Below are 23,594 nucleotides of genomic sequence, written 5' to 3' on the forward strand. Positions count from 1 at the left end.
CTGAGCCGGGATTTTTAGCTGAACTTGGCTCCTTGGCAGCCTTGCAGGAACCACAAAAAAGTTTCTGGAGGGCGCCATCAAAGATTTGCTTGCCCGATTCAAAGCAAGCCTCGATTCGACATAATCGCCAATTCGGCCTAAAACTAGCCATGGCGGCGCCAGCGACTCTGCCAGCATTGCTGGACTCACTTACAAAGTCTATCACCACCACCCTCGAGGTAGCACCGAAACTTGCCAACGCCGAGCTCCCCAAAGACGGCATCTCACTTCTTGACGTCAAGAACGAACTCTTGCTCGCATACCTACAGAACCTAGTCTTCCTCATCCTCCTCAAACTACGCCAGGCGAAAAATGGAGACTCGAACAATGACGCGGAAGATCAGAATCTCGACGATCTCGTCGTCTCGAAACTAGTGGAATTGAGACTCTACCTCGAGAAGGGAGCCCGGCCTTTGGAAGACAAACTCCGGTTCCAAATCGACAAGGTACTTCGCGCGGCCGACGATGCGGAGCGCAATGCCAAGGCGGCCGAGGAAGCAGCAAAGGCCAATGGGCACGGGTCCGAGTCCGAGTCCGACAGCGAGGAAGGCGAATCGGACGAAGAGGAGGACGACGAAGACGGTCCCGTGGATGGGCGGAAGATCGCGGACCTCCAACATCGCCCCAACCTTGGTGGGTTCCAGCGCCCGGCAGCCGCGGTATATTCTGGCAAAGAGACGGACGCGTCCGGTGTGTACCGGCCGCCTAAGATTGCGCCAGTGGTTATGCCAACCACCGAAAGGCGCGAGAAGGCTGAGCGCAGGGTGGGCAAATCTGCCACGCTTGACGAGTTTATTGTGGATGAAATGTCGACTGCGCCAATTGCCGAGCCCAGTATCGGTACGACGATTGTGAACTTTGGCCGCAAGGTCAAGACGGTCTCGGAGCGTCGCAAGGAAGACGAGCGCCGCGAGTTCGAAGAAACCAACTTTGTCCGTCTACCGAAGGAGAGTAAGAAGGATCGCGCGAAGAGGGCCAAGCAGGAGGGCGGCAGCCGACGCATGAACTTTGGCGGAGAGGAATGGCGGGACCTGAGCGAGGGTGTGGACCGCATCAGCCGGTTGACCCAGGGCAAGCGCACGGGAGGCGGCACCAAGGCTTTGCTGGAGAAGAGCCGCAAGCGAGGGATCGACACTATGGACGGTCCCCGTGGAAATGGGGCACATATGGGCGAGAGATATCAGAAGCGGCTGAAGGTTGTGGAGAGTGGGCGTGGCACAAGAGGCAAGGGTCGTTAAAGAACCACGATCCAAACAAATCAAATCCATTTCCGTTCAACAAACGCCACAAACATGATTCATCACTACCAATCGCCGAGTTTTTAACATACTTTTCGCCAGATCGTACATTACCACCTGCATCACGTTACAAGCTGAGACCAACATCCTCGCCAGTAGTTTCCTCGCGCATGCCAAGTCCATTGCGGATCCTGTCCTCGGCCGCCACCACATTCTTCGGGAGCATGAAGCCAAGCCCAAAGAAGACGAACAATGCCCACTTCCACCGGAACGGGTTGAACGCGACGCAGAAGGAAAACCACCAAACAAGCTCCAGGTAGGTAAAAAATTCGAATGGCCCAACCGGCGACGCCATCTTGAACAGTCTCGTCATGTCGATCCATCGCTTCATCCAAAAGGGGTTCGGCCGCGTCAAGGGGTCGACCAAGAACATCAGCAGGATCCGCGTGTAGATCCCGATATGCCAGTTGCCCACCGTCCCAATGGCGTTCATGTAGGTGCAATTGATACACGAAATGGACGGGTGGTTCGGCGGGAAGGTCTGTAGGTACCAATTCGGCGGTTCGTACGGCTTCTCAAAGCAGATGTCGGGTAAGAAGTCCAGCTTGGGCCGGGCGAACCCGGTCGCCATAACCACGACATCACCCTCGATCACATCCTTTTGGCCCGGCCCACCCGCCGCAACCCCCTTGGCGCGCCGGTTGATCTTGACGCCATCCTCGGTAAACCCCTCGATGTCGCAGCGAATCCACTCAGCCTTCTTCGACCGCAGCTTGTCCATGATATCCGAATTGACCATGGGCGTGTCAGTGAAGATGCCCTTGTTGGCGGGGGCTAGGTCCTCCAGGTCACGATAAAACATCTTGCGCAGTAGCAGCTCGGGGATCCAGCTCAGGAAGGTCTGCTGCCCAAAGATATTCATCGCCAGCAGCATGTTCCAGAACGGATTCCGCGGGATGATCCACTTGTCGCTGCGCGCCAGGATGTAGATCTTCTTCGCGCCCTCCTCGTGCGCAAACTCGAGCGCCTCGACGGCACTAGCGCCGCCGCCGATAATGATCATAGTCTTATCCTTCGCCGAGCAAGCCCCCGTCAAACGACTGGAGTGGTGGATCTCGCCGCGGAACCCATCCATGCCCGGCATGCGCGGGACCTTGGGCTCACCGCACGTGCCAATGGCCGCGATAACGCCGTCGAAGCGGCCCAGCGAGGGGTCATTGACGACCCAGCGGCCGCGCTCGTCCTGGTAGACGCGGTCGATCTTGGTGTTGAAGCGGGTGCGGTCGTTGAGGCTGTAGCGGCGCCACAGCTCGCGCACCTGGCTGAGGATCTGCTGGCGGTCCGGGTAGCCGCGCTCCCACTTCACCGAGGGGTGGAAGCGGTACATGACGGAGTGGATTTGGAGGGATGAGGTGTTGTTGACGCGGCTCCAGATGCCGCCCAGCTCGTCCTCGCTGCCGGCCTCGAAGAGCGTCACGTCGAACCCGTGCCCGATACAGTGCGCTGCGCTGGTCACGCCGGTGATGCCCGCGCCGATGACGGCGATTTTGGGGCGGCTGAGCCTCGTTTTGGGTCCGGGCGGGTTGGGCGAGAGGATCTTGTCCGTGAGCCATTGGAAGAGTTGGAAGAGGAAAAGGAGGGGGTGGATGATGGGGTTGTACACCCGCGATTGGGACGCCATTTTTACGATTTCCTCGGGTGAGTATGCACGTATCCCCCGAGATGTGTTTTCAAGCCTCGAGAGTATTCTGAGAAGAAGAGAAGCAAATATCCCTTCGGTTGTGCCACCCGACCGTTTTTGTTCATCGACGTTCCCGTCCCTGCCAAGGCTAGTGGGCGAACGGTCATGACGTCACTTGCTGCACGTCTTCGGCATGTGAAAACGGTTTTGCGGGAATTTCCGACAACTGGAACCATGTGCTTCGATACGGGTGTTGATTTGTTCATGTTGTGGATGGCGGTTGGAAGAAGAGGCATTTTGTAAAAGGGCTTTATACATTTCTGACTATCCTTCCACCCAATTGACTTGAGCATGGTTCATATCATCCCATAGCAAGTCCTGAGCTGCCTTCTTCCCCCTCCCATATTCCCATGTCCAACCCCGGCCACCTTAAACATCTCGTTCCCATGAGTACCTACCGACTTTTCCAACGTGACTCTCCCCTAACCCCTCAAGCCCTCGGATCCCAATCACTATCCACCTCATCCATTAACCCCAACGCCTTCACCACATCCGCCCCCAGAATCCGCTCCAACGGCACCAACTTAAAGCTCGCCTCCTCACTCGTCCCCTTCCCCCCCGTCAACTCATTCGCGTCATCATGCACCACCACCAACCCCTTGGGAAACCGCTCCCCCAACCCCGTCCCCACCGCCGCCACCCCATCCGTATTCGTCACCCCATCCACCCCCTCCCCCGCCCCAATCGTAAACGCCATCACAAACTCATGCGGCGCCTTCCGCCGATACACATTATACGCGCTCACCCCCTGATTCGAAACCACCACAAACCCCTCCTCCCTCGTCCTCCCCACCACCAGCGCCACCCCCTCCACATCCGCCCTCAAATACCCATCCCCCACCACCGCCACCTCCACGCCAGCCAGGTCTCCATCCGGCTCCGCCTCATACCGCCACAGCGCGCGCGGCTCCTCCCCAATAAACACCACGCCGTTGGCCTCGTCGGCCACGCACCCCTCGACCTGGCCGCCGGAGCCGGCGGTGAAAGACCGGACCAGGGTGGTGGTGAGGGTGCCGTTGGCGGTGGCGGCGAGTTCGTATTGCAGGTATTGGGCGGACTTGGCGTTGACGAAGAGGTATTGCTTTTGGGTGGTGGGCGAGCGGTAGGTGCAGGAGCCGTAGACGTCGTAGTCCGGGGGGGTGGGCTGGCTGCCGCCGGGGAGGGGGGTGAGCGTGCCGTTGGGGGTGATTTCGAAGAGGCTGTGGGGAGGGGGTTAGTATTGGGCCCTTTTTTAGGGATAGGGTAGAGAGGAAAAGAGGGGCTTACCAGAGGGTGTTGTCGGCGCGGCAGGCGGCGTAGGCGAGGTCGATCTTGCGCGGGCCGGCTTGGAAGTTGTAGATGATGTCGACGTTGTTAGGCTCGCCGGCGGCGATGGTCTGGAGGAGCTTGCCGGAGAGGTCGAACACGCCGAGGCCGGCGCCCTGCTCGGACTTGGTCGTGGTGATGATGCGCGACTGGCTGCGGTCCGAGGGCGAGATCCAGATGGCCGGGTCGTCTCCGTCGCCGCCGTTGGCATCCGTCTCGGCTACGGGTTGAACGACGACGAAGGAGCAGTGGAGCCCGCCCCAGCCGGTCTTGCACTTGCATTGGTTTGGTCCCACGCACTGGCCGTTGCCAGAGCAGTTGTCTTCGCAGGTGTATGTGTTGCAAGTCTTGCCTTGCCAGCCTGCAAAGCATGAGCACTCGATACCTTTGCCGTTCTGGGCGCAGAAGCCATTGTTTGAGCACGAGCTGCAAATAGGTGACGACTTCTTGCACTCGAGGCTGGGGTCATATTTGGTGTTAACCTCCAGACCCAACTCCTGAATGGCGCCGTCAAGCGAACTAACACCAAACCCGTTGACTTCGTCAGATTCAATGGCGTATGCAAGCACACCGCTAGGGTACTTGGACGTGGAACCCTGGTAGACGGCAAGACCCTGGATTTCGATATCTTCCTGCCCGACGAGTTTGAGGTTGCCAATGAAGTCGAATGGGGGCCCGTACACAGCCACGGTGTCTTCCATGGCCACAAGGAGGTAGTCGACACCGGTAGTGGCGGATACATAGACAGCCACTCCCGTCACGTCGTCCTCGGCTTCGCCAATCTTGCTGATAGCAGGGGCCGCAGTGGACTCGGCCAGGTCAAAAACGTACACGTCCTTGTCATCATCAGCCGAGACAAACATCTTACCGAGGGAAGGCGCGGTAGCACAACCCGACGCCTCAACCGACAGAGCGAAGGTTTGGATCTGTCTTCATGTTAGTCCATGCTTTTTTTCTTCTTCAGGTTCTGATGGACATCGCATACCTCCACAAACTTGGCGTCTTCGTAGTCATCCTCGTCTTTATCCTTCCTAACCAGGAATACCTTGGCTCCCTTCTTCCCAAACAGGTAGACGTAGTCATGACCGCTGGGGCTCTTCCACGAGCACAGAGCGGACCAATCGCCAAGCACAGTGCTCCGGGCCGACGTGACCTTGTCGAAATCGGGCAACTCCCAGGCACGAAGCACTGAATCCGGCTGGCCAATGCTGATGGCGAGGCCAGTCGGCTTCTTGTCGTCGTCGCGGCCATGGATGGTGGTTACGAGCTTGGTACGACGACCCGGAGTCTCGGCATGAACTTGGTTCAGGGGCGAGGCCGAGTTGAGGTCCCAGGCGAGCCAGCCTCCGGTGGCGGCAGTGCCGTCATTGCCGAAGAGGAGTGGGGTCTTACCATAGTAGACAGACGCCCAGTCAGACTCGAGGTCCGAGATCACGGCTGACACCGGGATCTCAACATCGACGGCGGCTGCTTGGATCGAAAGGGTCGAGGCGAGCAGCGCGGCTGCGGTCAACCGCCGGGAGAAAGCCATGGCGGCAGAATAAATTTTCTGTTGGGCTGGATGTGCCCGCCCTGGCATGAGATGAATATCCTTAAATATTCACTCATAGTCATGAGCGGGGCGGTCTTCTATTTATCTTCCATTTTTCGCCGTTCCTATGTCGGCCATCGAATTCAAGGCTGGAAGTGCCAAAAAATAGCACATGCAAATATCGTGCCCTGTCCCATGTCCCAATACAACATCACGTACATATTTCCCGAGGGGTTCACCGACGTGCCCACGCCTTTGATCAAGCCGGCAGCTACCCCAAGAGGCGCGTGCTTGCAAAATGGTCGTCGATTGGCCCGTTGATGGCGTGGAGGGAACATGGTGCGGGAGGGGCCGCTGGAAGCGGAGCGCACCCCACGTCTTTCAGGGGAGTTCGGCACGTGGGGCAAGTTCAGATTCAGGCACTCTCCCAAGGCCGAACGGGGTGCAGGTTGCATCCCTTTCCAGCTACCGACAACACCATCAAGCTACCCAATGGTTCTTTGCTCATCAATAATGACCCACGTGGTCTCGAAGTGCTCTTTATTACACATTGCCAAAACTCAATTTCACCCAAAAGCTACATGTACCATATTGGTCGACACGCCGCAACAGGTAGAATGGAAGATTTAGATCGTGCTCTCGAAATAAACTTCATCCCGCCGTTGTTGATCTCAACGGCCCACTGCACGCGTGTGGAGAGGTACATGTAGGTACCTAGCCAGAGCCACTGATCTGCTGTAGTTACGTTACCTACTCAGGTACCTAGGTACCTACCTACCTACCTACCTAGTATCCCTCGATGGCTATGAATCCATTCAGCTTGCCTGCTGGTCTTGCGCTGCCTTGTATCTCTACGATTATGTTTGTTATTGATCAATTAGACATTGACCAGGTGGCTTTGGTGTGTACCTAGGTAGGTAGGTACTGTTGTTGTTCAGGTAAGGTATTGTCGGTTCTGGAACCTCTAACGATACATACATGTACCTAAGCGCTCTATTCGACCAGGGAGCCAATGCTTTAAGAATACCTACCTAGGTAGGTACCTGGGTAGAGCACTTTCATCCCAAACTTGAAGCCGGCGTAAACAAGAGGGGCGGCCAAACCATCGACAGTTCCCAAAGGCGGTCATGAAGCAGAAAAGATAATATACAAATAATCGCAGGCCAACAAAAACGCGAAATATATTCCGCCCCGCTAAAAACCGAAAGCACGAAAGAAGCAACAAAACGCCTGAAACTACCACCAGTCGATCGAGCTCAGAAAGCTCTAACCGCCGACGGTAGTTTCCCCGTTGCGGGATCTGTCGCGCCTCGTCGCGATGGCTCGCAAAGGAAAGGGCAAGACCGCGCCCGGGGCTGGGAAAAATGCTGCACGGGGGGAGCCTGCCCCACCTACTGGAGGAGCCGAACCAATCACAACGAAGGACAGCGACGAAGTGATGGAAGATGACATCTACAATGGCCCCAACCCTCTACACGACGAATCAGACGAGGTACTTGCAGGGACAATAGTCCACTTGGCCAAGGAACCAAACGAGGCGGTCTCCCAAGTAGTGGCGGATGAGATCATGACACGGCTGCGGAGGCTGCGTAGACTGGAAAGCGGAAAGGCATCAGAGACGGGAAACGAGGGAATCGACGTTGCGAGGATTCAAGGAACCGTCGTGGACGCCGTGGTGGACGGGATCGGACAAGGGACAGGGAGGGCCATAGAGGAAGTGAGAAAACAGATGCAGGAAGTCCGGAAGGAGATGCAGGAGGTCCAGAAGGAATTGCAAGAGGCCCGGAGGGAACTGCAGGATCAGAGAAAGAAGCAAGCTCCTGCACCAGCAACAACGGTAGCCCGGTCGTGGGCTGCAGTGGTGGCTGGGGAAGGAGAGCTCCCGAAGAAGATCATACCGGGGCGGCTCAACAAGGAAATACTGGTGAGGGGATCTATAGAGCCGTCGCTGACCCGGAGGTCTCCACAAGAGATCGTCCAGGCGGTCAACGGGGTTTCCGAGAGGAAGGGAGCAGTGGCAGCACGCAAGCTCCCTAGCGGGGATGTTATCGTCACTTTTCAGGATGCTGAAGCGAAGGAATGGCACGCGAAGAACGGAGGATGGATCGGAACGGCGTTTGGAGAGGTGGCGAAAGAGGCAAAGCGGACATTTGCGGTTTTGGTAAAAGGGATGTTGAAGAGAGACTTGAGGGACGTCACAGAAGCGGCATTCGGCAAGCAGCTGGGGCTGCAGTCGGTGGAACGAGTCAAGTTCCGAATTCCAACGATCGAGGGAGTCACGAGAGCGACGGCACTGGTTACCATGACCAGTCAGGAAGAATCCAAAAGGGCCTGCGAGGAGGGAGTGGTTTGGCGGGCCCAGATGCTCAACTGCGAGCCGTACTGGTCTGCACTGCAGGCTACCCAGTGCTATAGGTGCTGGAAATGGGGTCACACCCAACGGTTCTGCAAGAAGTCTGCGCTGTGCCCGCGCTGCGGCACAGCGGCCCATGGGGGAGGCGGGAGGGCGGGGGAAGCCCAATGCCCAACCCACGGCAACGAGATTCCATACTTTTGTCCGTGCTGCTCAGGGAAGCACCCGGCCTGGGTACGGTGGTGCCCGGAAGCAGTAAAAGCCCGGGGTGCGGCGAGGGAGGCATACCATTTCCGGCCTCGAACCTTTGAGCTTGCTTTGCAGCAACAAACACAACAGCAGCAAGAGAGACTACTACCGAGGATGCGGAGCGTCACATTCCGGGGTGCGTCCACCCTGGAGGAGGCCGACGATGGCTTCCAAGAAGGGGGAAAAAGGAAGAGACCACGGGGCCGCCCCCCCGGCTTTCTCATAGCCCAGGAGGAGGCTGCAAGGAGTTCGAGGCAAGGAAAGCTGACCTTTGCGAGGAAGGTTGATACGGATCTGACCGGAGACCGAGGAGACGGTGTTGGGGGCCTAGGGGTTACGACTCCAGAGGCCGCGGATACCTTGGAGGCGGACGGTCAGGATGTCGGAATGCAGGGAGCTGGGTAGGCTCCCTTCAACCGTAGTACGACGGATTCTGAAGAGACGGGCCAAGGTAACATCGGTACAGGTTTTTAGTCCGACTGGGAAACCAGGACGGTTTTCCTGTACAACTAGCTAGATAGTTGGACCGGCGAGCCCAAGGGCATAGCGGTGTAGGAATAATAATATTCCGCCCCGCTTGCGTACAATCGGTTCCATCCAGTTCTCGAGACAAAAGTTAGGTATTTTCCTTGTCCAGGCCATTTCAATTCAGAGTTTGCTCTCGGCCACGATTCCATTGATTCCTGGCCCAAAAGTTCAGCTTGAGCACATGCAGCCCTGCTTACCCTCGTCCCCATCTGCATACTATCATATCATGAACTCCATGTCGTGGAGGCAGCAGCCCAACCGGGAGCACGTGTCGGTCATGACAAATCAAGCTGGGTGCAGGGACAGATCGATGGCGCTGTCACTCTTGAAGGTACCTCTCTGCCCTCTTGATAGAGTATTTGACTACCTGTTTTATCTAACGGGCAACAACCTAGAAACACGATGGAAACATACGAAAGGCCTGCGACGAGTTCATCGGAAATAACGACTGGGACTTTAGCCTCCCCGAGTTCGAACTACTTTGAGCATTGCCAGCATCCTTCCGGCGCATCGGCGACGGGATCTTGAAATCCAGGACATCGACTGTTCCAAGCATTGGGACAATCCCACACATGGGGAAAATGGCCCCGTTTTTCATATCCGACAGCTGATCGGTGCTATCCAGGGTGGCGAGGATTTCCGCATTGTCCGAGTATACCTGACGCACTTTAGCGAGGTGTTGGGATCGGACACGCTGAAGGATCGCTTGAATCATGGTCTCAGCGGCTGCCCGGGTATCTTCTTCGCCGTCGAGACGGGCAACGCGGACATGGTCAAGGCATGGATCAGCCACGCCGGAACCGGGGACCACATCTACCGCAAAGTCCCTGTGCTCGGCTTTGCCATTGCACTCTGCCGCTCCTACCGGGCTGACATGCCTATGGTTGTCAAGACCTTGCTTAGCTCGGGTTACTCGGTGGATGTCATCCCAGGGGCCTTCTACTCTCCGCTCCAACGAGACCTGCCGCATGATGGCCCCGCCGAGGTTGAGCTACAGGACATGGAGAAAGGCAACACAGCGTGGTGCGTCCCTAACATTCGAGTCAGACTTGCCCGGGCGTTGAACTTCAGCTTCACTGTGCGCTACGACCTTGATCTTGTCTCCCGGGATCAGCCACCCTCGGCCGCAAACAAGAAACTTGCTCAGATTCATAAGGCGTCTGAGCTATTTAGCATGCGTTACTTTCTTATTGGCCAAACCCCGGCGTACAGACTGCTGCTCGACCGCTTCCTAGCGTAAGTTCCCGCCGCTTCCTTCTTTCATTATTTCACAGGCTATTGGGCCAGAAGCTTACACTGAGACCTGTTCAGCTATTTGGCAATGCCCACCGGCCGACCGCTCGTCCTTCTTTTTGCCGGCCCCAGTGGCCATGGAAAAACAGAGGTAGCCCGGAATCTGGGCCGGCTCCTGGGCACGCCCCTCCAGAGTGTTGACTGCACTCACCTTGATTTCGAGACGGACCTCTTCGGCCCCTGGCCGCCATACCAGGGTTGGGAGAAGGGGTCCGCTGTGAACAACTATCTTGTCAGCAACAGCGGCAAGCGGTGCGTCGTGTTCATGGACGAGTTCGAGAAGACCAAGGACAAGGTCCGCCAAGCTCTTCTCCTCCCTTTCGAGAGTGGTGAGTGTTACAGGCCTTTCTGCACCTGCCGCCATGAGGGTGGATGCTGACTCAACCCCAGGACAGTACCGGGACCGACGGGCTCTCTCGACCAGCAACGCGGTCAATTGCAAGAATACCATCTGGATCCTTGCCACGAACGCCTTCGACCCCACCATCCAGAGTTTTTGCGACAGCCACCAAGACGATCTCCTTGGTAGCGCCGGCACCAAAGAACACGACGAAAAGGTCCAAAGACTGACAAGGCAACTCGCGGGGCGGATCCAAAAGGAGTCCATCACCGTGCTCGGCGTAAGTAGTACCAACCCCCCTCCCATCAGCCCACCCCCCCCCCCCCCCCAACCACGTCAACCAATTAACCCCCCTACCACCCCCCCGCAGGCCCCCCTAACCGGCCGCATATCCGGCTTCATCCCCTTCCTGCCCTTCACGCCCACCGAACAAGCCGCCGTCTCCGACAAGCACCTGGCCGACTTCGGGCGCCAGCTCACGCAGCCCGTCAACACGAGCACCACCGACCCCGCGCAGTACCGGCCCGTGGGCAACGTCGACCTGCGCGTCAAGCGCGGGTACGCCGTCAACAAGGCGCTCGTGGATTGGGGGTATGTGCGGGAGTTGGGGGCGAGGAGTATTATTAATGCGATTGATGCGGAGGTAAGGATGCCGGTGGTGGGGAGGTTTTTGATGGCGGCTAGGGGGGAGGAGAAGGTGGGGTTTGTGGTGGGGGTGGATGGGGAGATGGGGGGGGTGGAGGTTGGGGAGTGTAAGGTGGATGGGGAGGGGGATGGGGATGGGGAGGAGGAGTGATGGCTGAGGTGGTGTACTGGTTTTTGGGAGACGCAGTTGCTCATAATTGTGCCCTGTTACTAGGGACGTTGCGGATGGGGCATGCCCTAGGTAGGACTTTCTCTGGAATCGATCGCATGGCAGAATTGATCTGATATTGCGCAATCCCGGTCCGATCATGAGCAAGGGACAACCAGACACCACTCAGCCGAGTTAAGTTAAAAATGCCTTCCAAGAATCACTCGGCCCGATTGGTATGAAGATATGCATTTTCAACGAGTCCACGAGGTGATGAGCCCGTGTTAGTTCATTTCTCTCCGTAACTAGGGTATTAACTATTAAAATGTAAATGTGTTGTTCCACGCCGAGTCATGCATTGCTGGAGGTCGCATGGTCGCCTTCTACCAGTCATCACCGCCGGTGCGGGTGGGTTGATCCGCTTGCCATCCCGTCCACGCGGACGTATCGCATGGATTCCCCCACACTATTGACCAACGCTCCGAACCCGATCCCCAAGGGCCGTACTTTTTCTCGTCAGACTGGGGCTCGTACTCCGGCTCGCAGGCTTCGACCACGCGCTGCTCGCTCTCGCCCATGGCCTTCGTCAACCACTCGCTGGTGATGCGTTTGGCGTAGGTGTCGTGGAGTGCGGGCAGGTGGATGACGTCGTTGACGCAGTACTGCAGCGTCAAGGCATCTAGGGGGCGGCGGCTGAAGACGTTAGTGGACATCAGGGCCTTGACCTCTCTCTTGGTCTGGGACCAGCGCTGCCATTCCTCGCCGGTCAGGTCCAGGTCCCAGTCGACGCTCTTGTCGAGCCCGTGGAGGTAGGTCTTGTCCCCGCAGCGAGAGGCGTTTTCCAACAGCTGGACGTCGGTCACTCCAGCGAGGCGGACGCCGTGGTGCGCCCAGAGTGCGTCCGCGTCGTTTCGCACGTCCCACAGGTACTTGGGAGTGCCGGGGTCCTCCAAGACGGACTTGAGGGTTTTTCCGTCGCTGTTGGGGGTGGTGAAGGCGGAGCCACCCAGGGTTTGAACGTCGACGACGAACGACGCCCGCGCCGGGTGGATGTGGACGGCCATGAGGGTGAGGGTTCCATGGCGGCTGAGGTTTTTGCCCTCCAGATCCACGCACAGGGTGCAGGTGCCGGGTGGAGGGATAGAGAAGAGGAAAGCCCCGAGGGCGGGAAGGGAGTCGATAAGGGTTGGGGTCTCTGGACACGAAGTGGACGCCATCGTAGATGTTGTAGATGGTTCCATAGTTCGAAGTTGGTATTGCAGGTCCTGTTCCGTCGGTCGTCGGGGGACCAGTTTAAGTATCCAGAACCGCGCGACCTAAAACCTTAGAGGCAACGGCCATGCGTCACAATGGCCTGAATGATGGTGTCATCAACTCACGTCGACATCGTCACCGAGACTGAATTTCCCCGCAAACTAAAGTCTAGCTCCATACGCTCCCCGCCCCGTCCAATCTTGCGGCCGACTTTTCAGCAGATGGTTACGCGTCACTTGTGAGTGATCATGCCACTAGCAGACACCGTCATCGGGGTCGAGCATCCCCGCAAACCGATGCCTAGCTCCCTATGGCCCTCAGGCCATCCAAGGTCATGAACGGCCTTTTGGTAGACGCTATGCGTCATTAAGCTGGACAATAATGTCACTGACACGCCATGATATTGCCACCGGCACTAAGTGTTCCCCGAAACCGATGTCTCCTCTAACGAGGCTTTTTGAACCCAAATCCACATAGAGCGGGAGTTCCCGAGCCTGGGTGAGGTGAAGGACATAGAGAGCCAATGCGACGAGGTATCAGTTTGCGGGAATAATTGGTCGAGATAATAATGCTAACGTGTATGATAAGCGAATGTCACAGATAAGCGAATGTCACACGGAACCACCCTGCCATGTCTCCTATCCTTTTCCCCATCTTCCTTCACAACGCAGCATGCATCAAAGAAACGACGAGGTCCACGTGCAATTAGCCCTCCAGGCAATGCAAAATGACACAAAGCTAAGCGCTCGAGCCGCTAGTAAGATCTACAATGTGGATCACGAGAAGCTAAGCCGCCGGCGACGCGGTATGCAACCACGACACGATATTCCAGCCAACTCGCGGAAGTTGACTGATTCGGAAGAGTCGATTGTTGTTCAGTATATTCTCGACCTAGATTCCAAAGGATTTCCTCCTCGCTTGTGTGGTGTGGAAGATATGGCTAACCGACTGCTTGCCGAACGCGACGCGGGACGCGTCGGGACGCGTTGGGCGTCCAACTTCGTCAAGCGGCAACCAGATCTCACCACGCGTTTCAATCGGAAATACGACTACCAGAGAGCTCTATGCGAGGATCCACATCTTATTCGTGGCTGGTTCGCGCTTGTGCAAAACACAATCGCGAAGTACGGTATCCAGGTGGCTGACATCTACAACTTTGACGAGATTGGGTTTCTGATGGGCGTCATCTCGACTATACTGGTTGTCACGGGCTCTGAACGGCGTGGCAGACGGAAGACAAGGCAGCCAGGAAACCGCAAATGGTCAACTGTGATCCAGGGTATCAATGCCCTAGGCTGGGCAATCCCACCATTCATCATCGTCGAGGGCAGCTACCACCTCTCTTCTTGGTACGAGAACAGCCCATTGCCTAAGGACTGGATGATTTCTACGTCCGCAAATGGTTGGACTACCAATGAGCTTGGTCTGGATTGGATTAAGCACTTCGACAGGCACACCAAAGCTCGAACAACTGGGGTTCATCGCCTCCTCATCCTCGACGGCCATGGCAGCCACCACTCGCCTGACTTCGAGCTTTACTGCAAGGAGAACAACATCATCACCCTCTGCATGCCTCCCCATTCATCCCACAAGCTCCAGCCAGCCGATGTTGGGTGTTTCAGCCCGCTGAAGGCGGCATACGGCAAGCAGATCGAGGAGATGATGCGGGCAAGCATAACCCACATTACTAAGGAGGACTTCTTTCCTGCATTCCTCGCAGCTCACCAGGCAACGATGACGTACGACAACATTCGGGGAGGTTTTCGAGGTGCTGGGCTTGTTCCTTTTGATCCCGAGGAGGTGATCTCCCAGCTCGACATCCGTCTTAAGACGCCAACACCCCTGAACTCACGGCCAGGCAGTGCCCACGCCTGGGTTTCCAAGACGCCGAACAACCCAATCGAAGCCTCTTCGCAGACCACCCTTATCAAGACCCGGATTGCCCAGCATCAAAATAGCTCTCCAACGTCGCTTTCAGCTGCAGTTGATCAGTTTGCAAAGGGCACGTCGAAGATAATGCATAAGATGGCGTTGATGCAAGCGGAGATACGGGACTTACGAGCGGCGAATGAGGCACTAAGCAAGCGCCGGAGGGCAAAAAAAAAGCGGCTACGGCAAGGAGGATCGCTTACTGTGCAGGATGGACAGGATTTGCAAGCCCAGAAAGATGTTGAGATGCAGATAAGGGAGGAAACACAGGCGGGGAGTGGTCGGAAGCCGAGGACTGAGACACGCGCGCGGCGTTGTGGCAGATGTGGCGAGCCTGGCCATAATGCCCGCACCTGTCAAGGAGTTACAGAACTGCCTGAGGAAGACGATTCCGAGTAGTATCAATGATTTAGGTTCGTTTTGAGAATATTATCTTGGATTTTGTTGTGGAGGTAACGATTTTTGTGACATTCGCTTATCTGTGACATTCGCTTATCATACACGTCAGCAGATGTTAGTATTCGACCGTAGGTACCTAGCTACGTACTAACCTTGGCCATCACTAACCAGGTAGATCCCAGATAGTGCGGGGTTCCGGACACTTAAACTCGCCACCGGTGGTCGGTGCGATACAACCCATCTCGAAGATTCCAAAATGTCGTCTTGGATGGGGTGATTTGGGTGGGGACTGGAATATGGGGAGGGCCGTAGGAGGACTGGAGGGATCAGTTTGCGGGGGCAGTTGGCCCCGGCGGCAACACCAGTGGTACGGGATTTGGGGGGAGGGGGGGAAAGCCCTCGGCTGAAGTGTCCCAGACGCAAGGAGACAATTAAACTCGTCACCAACAGTCGACGGAACATGGCCGACTCTTTAACATCTTCAACGACGGTTTGGCATCATATTTAACAACGTAATTGGCTGACATGTGTTCAATGCGGATTTCACATCCCATAGGTTCCCTACTCGATGGCCAGGTGTCTAGCGGTAGGTGGGTGGGAGAATGTGGCTCTGTCAGATACATGTAGGCAGTGCAGCCGCTGGACGCCTTCGGACTTCCACATCACGTTTCTCATGGCCTGGCCGCTTACCGAGGACCGCCAGCGGCATCTCCTAGGGGTCCAAGAACAACCAGATGCGAGAGCTTTTAATCGGTGGGGTGGGATGTAAAGGGCTATCATGGCTGCTCATATGCCAACAGGTCGAGCGCAGGCGGCTAAATGCTGAGGCTGCGAATACAAAGCGCTAACGTTAAACTGCTGGTAAAAGTAAGGTACCTAGGTACCAAGGTAGGTCGGTCCCCTGTTCAGCAGCGATTTACACAGGGATTGTGATACGCGATGCCGTACGTGCTTGTGAAACACCAAATGTATGGGGTCTCGAATGAAACCGCTGATGTTAAAGCGGCTTCCGAGAATTTGATCATTTATTCCCTGATTATTTTGTGTTTGAACTGTTCTTCAACCAGCCTGCCCCGTTGGATTTCCAGCACTGTCCACCCCTAACCTTCAAGTCCCCCATCATGCGTCTCCCTTCACCCCGATACCACAAGCTCCAAACAAATGGAGACGCAGAGAAAAGGAACAACATTGACGGGATCACTGACAAGGATGACTTATTTGCGTTTGAAGACGAAGAGAGAGCATGGAGCGACATTACGGCGAGAGATCCTGCCATGGCGGCGAGGAGAGCCTTACGGAGGAGGCAAATCTGGTCGACTGTGATGTCGTTGCGGTCGCTCGTGGATACAGTATTGCTGTTCGTGATCCTGGGCTTGTTACTAGACCGCGACTGGCAGAAACCATTCTGGTTTGAGGTTGGGGGTGATATTACCGGGTTTGCTCCGAAGAGTAAGGGTTGAGCCGACCAAGTTTGCAGGACCCTATTTGTTGCTGACAATTGCAGTGCCTCAGCAGATTAAATCATTTGCACCAGATCCAATGTTTGTGCCCGAGAACGGGTCCGAGTTCTTTACAGACGCAGTCCGCTCGAGGTGGCTGAGCATCGTGCCGAGTAAGTCCAGTTCCGCTCACGCCCATCTCGTGGCACTGGTTCACAAGTTTGTATCATCCACTGACGAAGGCTCGACGCAGGAGGGCTAGGCTACGTCCAAATCAACAGCACGGGGCCGTACAACAACCTTCCCACCCCCCTGGAGCTATACCCCGACTCAACCTTCACCACCTCGGTGACGCACCAGCTCCACTGCCTGCACTCGATCGTCGGGATAGTGGCGGCTTACACCTCGAACGACCTCGACAAGCTGCCAGAAAAGGGCGCCTGGCATATCAGCCACTGCTTCGACTATTTGCGACAGAGCATCATGTGCTGCGGCGATGTGACTCTAGAGGGCCAGCAGACCACGTTTCCTCCGGGGTTCACGGGGAGTGATGGGTGGGATGCGAAACATGTGTGCCGGGATTATAATCAAGTGTTGGCATACCTGGATGAAAACCGGGCGGACGACGAGTGGTGGATATGACACCCTTGGAACTCGTGAAATATTTATTTCTTTGGTTTCAGGGGCGAGGACGAGCGGCAATATTTTGACTTCTGTTTTTGGGTTGCTCAATAGATGCATGCCATTTTACATACTGCTTTTGTGTATACCAAACCTCGAACTAGGAACAAGGTTGGAACAGCCAGTGCGGGTAGCACTCAGCCGGACAGGACATCACCTCAATTCTTTTCGTTTCCAGGTCCTAACTGTTGAATCTCTCGCTACTGGCAGGTTCTTTTGGCCGCCAGGGTTTCCTGGTTATTTGAGGGAGTCCTCGTCCCTCGGAGGGTTCCCCGTTGAATGGCCATGCAAACACATTCGTCACTGCTGCTAATTCCCCTTCTTTGGGGAAGATGAGAGACCCAATGTCTGTGACGACACCCTCCACACCGTTGTTGCCACCGATATACTCTTGGGGGATAAAGAGGTAGCGCTCATGGCGAACCATGGAGAGCCCGGTGTCCTCCGTGACCCTAATTTTTGTGAGGTCGACTGACTGTACCCAAAGTTGATGATCCAAGTAGACGACGAGGTCTCCGTAAAACCCTAAAAAGGTCTCCATATCGAGACCTGGAATAGCCAGAATTGGGCCGCCGGTTGTGACTTTTCCCTCATCTTGGCGTAGGTTGGTGGTTTGGTACACCAAGAGTATGGGGAGGTGTGAGTTCAAACTTGGGACCTGAAGTTTGACCGCAATGTACTTGCTGTTACTGTCAACCACGAGGCGCTCGATCAATTGCTCTAGAGGTTTCTCGCTGTTGGTTGGAACCCAGACACCTCTATGACAGGCCTCAGCGGAAGCAACTGTCTCAAACGCATAAACGTCAACCTCGTGAGACCGCGCGCCAAGAAGGAGATTGGAGTTGGTTTCCCGGCATAGCCATTGCCAGGCTCGGTAGTCATCATGGATATTGATCGGTAGAGGATACTCGTCCCCTGTATTTGCATCGATCATCACTGAAGATTGGGCCTGGAAGACCAACAACCAGGATTTCTTCGGATGCAATTGCATTCCCCGAATTACGTGATCCATCTTTCTTTCCAGTTGTTTTCCGTCAGAAGACCAGACGCCTTGAGTCGACTCCTTAAAAATGTGAACCTCAATCTTGTTGGATAAATCTGATGTTGCAATCATGGTGTGATTCCACGCGATGCTGCTCACAAACAAGCCTCGACGGTGTGAGTAGAGCACGGAAATCATATTTCCTGTCTCCCAGTCGTAGGCTGCGACGGAGCCGTCTTCTTTCCCGACAAAGATACATCCAGCGGCCGGGGGCGCGGAAATTCGCGTGATGTCAATAGCGTCCTGGTTGCGGCCTACTACAGGCGCAGGTAGAGCTATGGGCTCGCAGATGCTGGACTCTTCGTGGATGGCCTTTCGAATTAAACAGGAAGGCTCCCAAACTTTGGTTTTGGTGTCCCTGATGTCGTACAAGCGGAATCCATCCCCACTGAATGCCAAAGACCTGACCTCGTATTCGGTGGACTTGATGCAGTAGAGCAGAGTGAGGGTGTCAAACTCTGGGAGTTTGACGACGCCGTGGGCATCGCCACTCGCAAGCATCCGCCCATCAGGAGACGATGCGAGTGTTAGAGAGTCAGCGGATAGTGATTTTATCTCATAGCCGCTCCAAGGATCAAAGATGGCAAGCTCTCCATCTTGGTATGCGACTGCTAGGAGTTCGATGGCCGGATTCGGGTTGAAGAGGACCTTGGAGACTGACATGATTGGCACCCCTGGCGTGTCTCGTGCCATCTGACAGGTGTCGATCATGACATCGCTCAGTATGCTCCAAATTTGCGGAGGTCGGCCACGGTACGCGACCGCGAGCAATTCCACATTCGGGCAGATATCCGCGCTCAGCACCACCTGCCATGACCCTTTGTTGAGATTTGGATTCGATGTATGTCCCTCACCATGTTCATCGTGCAATGCTTTTGCCCCATCGTCCACACGGAGCGTGATGATGTCGCTGTGCTTGTTGGCAGCCACTAAATATTGGGAAGGACTCCCAAGCACCCACGAAATACTATCAAGCACCCAGCTATACCTAATCGGGATAATCGTTTTTTCCATACGTCCGAGTGAATCACCAATACCAAAATTACCGGCCTGTGACCGACGGAGAGGAGCAGCAGATAGTCAACGTCGTGCCAAATATTCCCGTTGAGCCCGTCAAGGTCAAGGGTAAAGGCCGCCCTGCTGGGGCCATCGCCTCGGTCCCTGCTTCGAAGAAGAAGGGTGAGGGAATCACTGGTACCAAGCGGCTGCCTTCGGCGTTCGAATATGAGCTCGAGAATGAACCAGCTACGGCTGTTCCCCCGTCAACTGCTCCTCCCATAATGAAGGGAGCATCGGCGGGCAAGCCACGCGGCCGCCCTCGCAAACAACAGCCGCAGCTACAAGCTCAGCGGCAAACTCAGGAAGCTGACTGCATTGTGGTAGCAGTTACATCAGAGACGGAGGCAGCCACATCAACTCCTGCAGTCACAACTACAAAGCTGGGGTTACTGCGGCTGCAGGAAGTTGAAGAAGATCTATACGAGCCTGGAACGGCACCGCCGCGAGCGTATCAGCGCATCATTGATGCCCTCGATTCTGTTGATCCCGAGGTCGAGGATACACATGATGCGTTGCTTGCTGACGGAGAGGCTGATGCTCGGCTGGCTCGTGAGGATGCTGCAGCTCTTGAGGAAGACGACGAAGGCGAGGAAGAAGACAGTACTATAGAGGATTGAGGTCCCTCAAGAGTATCCTTCCCATGTAAACAATATTGTTGGAACAACGTCCATTGACATGATGATTTTGCTGTGCCATTGGGGGAATCTCGGAACTTTTGGCGCTGTTAGCCCTGTTTTACGTGAATTACATACGTTACGCGAGCTGACGGCCCGTCACTGGTAAAAGAAAAACGATTATCCCGATTAGGTATAGCTGGGTGCTTGATAGTATTTCGTGGGTGCTTGGGAGCCCTTCCCTAAATATTCATCCCCCTCGGTAAACGAGATGCTTGACAACGGGTTCCCATGGGGGACGGCCCACAGAAGCTCCCCGGAGCCACCGCTGACGGACCACAGGCTGAGTGTTCGATACCCCGCAGACGCCAGAAGACTTGAGTCGCTGTTGAATCGCAAGATTTTCACCGGTTCCCCGTGATTGAAAGATGTGATTTCCCGGCAAGTGGACTGTTCGTAGAGTTTGATCGAACCGGACTTCATGCCAAGAGCAAAGAACGAGTCGCCACTTGATAACGAGAGTGCTCTCGACCGTCGATGGTCTATGTAGCAAACACAGTCATCCCAAGAAGTATTGCTGAGACCGGTAAGACGCAATGCTTTGGTGGCTGTGCCGAACTGCTTGTGTATCCTTGAATCCGGGGGGCAGAGTGGTGGTAGGATAAAATAAACCGATGCCGGCTCCTGCAGGATGTTGTTCCCAAATTTCAACGTGATTCGCAGCAGATCAGTCTGCCAGCCGTCGATATTTCTGAAGTGCTCTCCCAGTGGCGGGGCATGTTTGATACGTCGATTGAGATACCATCGTAAATTCTTCGACGTTCTGGTGAGATAGTAAAGGTTCTGTTTCTCTCTCAAGATGTACTCAACCCAGGATAAGATATTTTCACGCATGAACTTGTCCACGAGCTGAAATAGTTCATCCGAAGTAGAAGATGATGCTACGAGATGCTCTGAAAAGGAGGTGCAGGCGTAATCCAAGAACGGGGACCTCGATACAGCTTTCGAGACGAGCGCAGGGTGCCTAGGAGGGCGCATCTCATCGCCAGTGAGATAGCTCAGGCATATCATGGCCAAATGCTCGTTTGTTGCCTCTCGGTTCACGGCAAATATTGAATGTGAGTCTTCACGGAGCAAATATTCGCGAGCGGTTCCATGTATCATCCGCATTTTACCGTTGTTGATCTGTAATAGCTGCCCGCACACCTCGTGGACCGCCATTTCCACATTGCGAATTTTGGAATTTATCTCGTAAGTCAATATGACTTGAAGTTCCGTTGTGCTAAGAGGGCGGGTACTGCAGACAGCCCAGTTGAGGATGGCTTTCGTCAATTTGATGTGTCGGTGATTTAACGCCATGGACTCAAGGATGCGGTCGTAGAGCGGAGTCATTCCTATCGGCATTTCATCAAGGACTTCGTCAATCTCATCGTCGCCAAAGACTCTCCGCAGCCCCTCGAGGGCTAATCCAGCCCACAAGAAGGTCCCACCCGACATTTGCACCAGTTTCTCGGCCAGCGCAGGTCTGTCTTCAGGGTCTACTGGAAGATCCTCGGAATTGTTCTCCACGAATCTCCGGATGTCCGCTTCAGTCTCTTCCGGAGATAGGTGATGCTGGTAGACGGGGTTTCGAAGGCGAGCCACCTGCTTTTCCAAGTCTGGGAGTGGTCTTGAACTGAAGAATACCCTGACGCAGAAGCCGCAGTCGAAGTTTTGTAGAAGAAGGAACAGCTTTTCCACATCAACGCACTCATCTAACCCATCGATGACCCAGTATTGTGTTGTCGGGAGAGGGATTTGCAAAATGCTGTTGACGAACAGCTTTCTCCAGATTGCCCTTTCGTCGTCCTTGTCGAAACGCAAGCCAGAACCATGCAGAGAAAAGAGGACCTCTCGAACTTCTGGGTGGGTGACAGCCATCTGAAAAGCCAAGGAACGGAGAAGGCTGCTGATTGTCTGTTGCGCCTTTTGGCCATGTCGGAAGAAATAGAAGCAAGTGTCGACCCCAAGACCCTGAAGGTGTCGTATGATATGTGTCGTGATTACCGACTTCCCAGCCCCAGCCTGGCCGGCAAGCCAGTGGAATGAAACCAGATCATCATCCGGATCTTGCCAGACCTTGAAAGACTCAAGGTCTGTCACCCAACGACAAGTACCATCCGACTTTGCCGACTCGATTACATCAAGGTCATCGTCCGCAGTGTGAGTAATGTGTAGAAAAGTCTCGAGGACGCTGATCTGATGGGTTGTTTCGTCTGCTCGTTTACTGAGCGCTTGTGAAAGTGTTAGCCGCATCGTTAAGGAGCATGATCGGGGCCATCGCCGCGAGGAGGGGCCTCACCATCCCCGAGCACGTCCTCGACTGCTTTGACCAAAGAATTTCGCACAAAGATGTAGTTTGGATGAGAGATACTGTCGAACTTGCAAATGTCCCTGTGGTCTGCGTTCAAGGGATTGACAATCTCGTTCTTGTGCCCTAGGACAAAATGTGTTTTAGTCGCCAAACAAGCAAACCTATTGTCCCGGGCTAATCTTCTCACCAATGACTGCCGAGTCTCTGCCCACAATGATGCCGGAGCTAGTGCCTATTCTGCTCTTGACGGTCTCGTAAAAGGACCAAATGTGCAAATCGTCGGCGAAGAACCGAAACTCATCGTTGATTGCGGTTATGGCGCCGGAATTCCGGGCTATATCCGCAATGTATTGTTTTGAACTGAGGATGGTGCTTGCTCTCAAAACATTATTGAGCAGCCTCGCATAATCACTCCCACGATGGGGAGTCCCTAGGAAAAACATGCACTCGATCCTCTCTGCTAAATCGCTCGCCCGCTTATCTTGTTTCGCGAGAAGGTAGGCCTTGCGTGCGTCCCAGTCAGCCCTGCACCACGGACGTATCCAGCTTTACTCGGGGTGGTGGAACGTTAGGTACCTAGGTACCTACCTTTTTCATGACCAGCCCTCCCATAGAATGCCCGATAAGGAGTATAGGGGTCTGTAAATACTCCGTCAACCCCGCTCACTTACAAGAAACACACAGAGGAGGCCTTCAGTACTTGTTTTCCTGTCCTAAGAGCGGGCGACGTTGACATTTCGCCCAGTAAAGACCGGCCAAAATCGTGAAGATCCAGTGAGGACTCCTTGCTATCCAGCCAATCGCTGTTGTATCCGAAGGAATGGATGCGGGCATTTTGGAGGAGGGCATCGCGAGGCAACCAAGCTTGCGGCCAGAACAGCCGGAGGTCCTCAGATTTACACCATGTTTTTATTGAGCCCCCTCTTAGGCCATGGACGAAAATAAAGTCGATCAGAGGATTCGGCGGCGAGTGCAATATCTGCAACCCCAGTGCACCCCAGGTGTCAGCCGGCTCGGTTACTATTGCCTTTTTCCTGGTGAATGTAAAGGTTTTCTTCAACCCCTCCCTGATGACCGAAGAATTGGATACACGGGTCAGGCGCAACGGATCCGAGGAGTTGTTTGTGTCCCTCCGGATGGGTGGCTCAGGATCGCTGGGGTGCTGGGCACCAGGAGTCAGTTCTACAGGGACCCTTACAGACACTGTGTGATTAACGGGACCAAAAGACTTACTCGAGGGAACGCCATTTTGACCTAAATCGATCCCGTCCAAGATCCTACGGTTGGCCGCGGGGACCGTGGACGCGAAAACTTCGGGAATAGATGTTGGAAACATGAGCTGTTTTTTGGTGCATGTCGCCCCTCATTATTCTTGGAGCGGCCGGCAGGGGGGAGGGGAGGGGGGAGGGAGCGG

The 23,594-nt window shown here is 55.2% G+C and overlaps 6 protein-coding genes across 6 annotated transcripts; 3 read left to right on the forward strand and 3 right to left on the reverse strand.

Annotated features, from left to right (window-relative positions):
* Positions 1 to 43: 43 nt before the first annotated feature.
* F5144DRAFT_574382 (Sas10/Utp3/C1D family-domain-containing protein) lies at positions 44 to 1,305 on the forward strand. The gene has a single exon (XM_066789017.1). It carries the CDS (start codon positions 150 to 152, stop codon positions 1,275 to 1,277), a length of 1,128 nt encoding a protein of 375 aa, XP_066643669.1. The 5' UTR covers positions 44 to 149; the 3' UTR covers positions 1,278 to 1,305.
* F5144DRAFT_574383 (uncharacterized protein) lies at positions 1,306 to 3,036 on the reverse strand. The gene has a single exon (XM_066789018.1). The coding sequence runs from the start codon at positions 2,956 to 2,958 to the stop codon at positions 1,405 to 1,407; it is 1,554 nt and encodes a 517-aa protein (XP_066643670.1). The 5' UTR covers positions 2,959 to 3,036; the 3' UTR covers positions 1,306 to 1,404.
* Positions 3,037 to 3,274: 238 nt separating this feature from the next.
* On the reverse strand, positions 3,275 to 6,185 carry F5144DRAFT_574384 (phytase). The gene is made up of 3 exons (XM_066789019.1): positions 5,309 to 6,185; positions 4,285 to 5,249; positions 3,275 to 4,217 (listed from the first exon to the last, which is right to left on the reverse strand). Exons 1-3 carry the CDS (start codon positions 5,900 to 5,902, stop codon positions 3,449 to 3,451), a joined length of 2,328 nt encoding a protein of 775 aa, XP_066643671.1. The 5' UTR covers positions 5,903 to 6,185; the 3' UTR covers positions 3,275 to 3,448.
* Positions 6,186 to 9,219: 3,034 nt separating this feature from the next.
* Positions 9,220 to 12,223, forward strand: F5144DRAFT_593270 (P-loop containing nucleoside triphosphate hydrolase protein; the record flags this gene model as incomplete). The annotated part of the gene is made up of 6 exons (XM_066790439.1): positions 9,220 to 9,315; positions 9,592 to 10,220; positions 10,296 to 10,606; positions 10,668 to 10,897; positions 10,988 to 11,260; positions 12,158 to 12,223. The coding sequence occupies 6 exons, from the start codon at positions 9,220 to 9,222 to the stop codon at positions 12,221 to 12,223; spliced, it is 1,605 nt and encodes a 534-aa protein (XP_066643672.1).
* A 4,043-nt stretch (positions 12,224 to 16,266) lies between these two features.
* On the forward strand, positions 16,267 to 17,073 carry F5144DRAFT_488547 (uncharacterized protein; the record flags this gene model as incomplete). The annotated part of the gene is made up of 3 exons (XM_066785668.1): positions 16,267 to 16,441; positions 16,497 to 16,604; positions 16,685 to 17,073. 3 exons carry the CDS (start codon positions 16,267 to 16,269, stop codon positions 17,071 to 17,073), a joined length of 672 nt encoding a protein of 223 aa, XP_066643673.1.
* A 212-nt stretch (positions 17,074 to 17,285) lies between these two features.
* On the reverse strand, positions 17,286 to 23,576 carry F5144DRAFT_513009 (uncharacterized protein). The gene is made up of 7 exons (XM_066786572.1): positions 23,414 to 23,576; positions 22,881 to 23,342; positions 22,769 to 22,819; positions 22,368 to 22,683; positions 22,169 to 22,303; positions 20,135 to 22,100; positions 17,286 to 19,121 (listed from the first exon to the last, which is right to left on the reverse strand). Exons 1-7 carry the CDS (start codon positions 23,426 to 23,428, stop codon positions 17,294 to 17,296), a joined length of 4,773 nt encoding a protein of 1,590 aa, XP_066643674.1. The 5' UTR covers positions 23,429 to 23,576; the 3' UTR covers positions 17,286 to 17,293.
* Between the last annotated feature and the right edge of the window lie 18 nt (positions 23,577 to 23,594).

Source organism: Chaetomium tenue (assembly GCF_020726465.1).
Source record: "Chaetomium tenue strain MPI-SDFR-AT-0079 chromosome Unknown F5144scaffold_4, whole genome shotgun sequence".
Classification (NCBI taxonomy): domain Eukaryota; kingdom Fungi; phylum Ascomycota; class Sordariomycetes; order Sordariales; family Chaetomiaceae; genus Chaetomium; species Chaetomium tenue.

Bases quoted from the DNA above. Each gene is read 5' to 3' on its own strand.
- F5144DRAFT_574384 (XM_066789019.1), bottom strand. From the start codon at position 5,902: ATGCCAGGGCGGGCACATCCAGCCCAACAGAAAATTTATTCTGCCGCC. The intron at 5,250-5,308 runs GTATGCGATGTC...ACATGAAGACAG, and splicing joins AAGACGCCAAGTTTGTGGAG to ATCCAAACCTTCGCTCTGTC. The intron at 4,218-4,284 runs GTAAGCCCCTCT...CCCTCCCCACAG, and splicing joins CGCGCCGACAACACCCTCTG to CCTCTTCGAAATCACCCCCA.
- F5144DRAFT_513009 (XM_066786572.1), bottom strand. The intron at 22,820-22,880 runs GTACTGAAGGCC...GAGTATTTACAG, and splicing joins CTCTTAGGACAGGAAAACAA to ACCCCTATACTCCTTATCGG. The intron at 22,304-22,367 runs GTGAGAAGATTA...ATTTTGTCCTAG, and splicing joins CAGAGACTCGGCAGTCATTG to GGCACAAGAACGAGATTGTC.
- F5144DRAFT_574382 (XM_066789017.1), top strand. From the start codon at position 150: ATGGCGGCGCCAGCGACTCTGCCAGCATTGCTGGACTCACTTACAAAG.
- F5144DRAFT_574383 (XM_066789018.1), bottom strand. From the start codon at position 2,958: ATGGCGTCCCAATCGCGGGTGTACAACCCCATCATCCACCCCCTCCTT.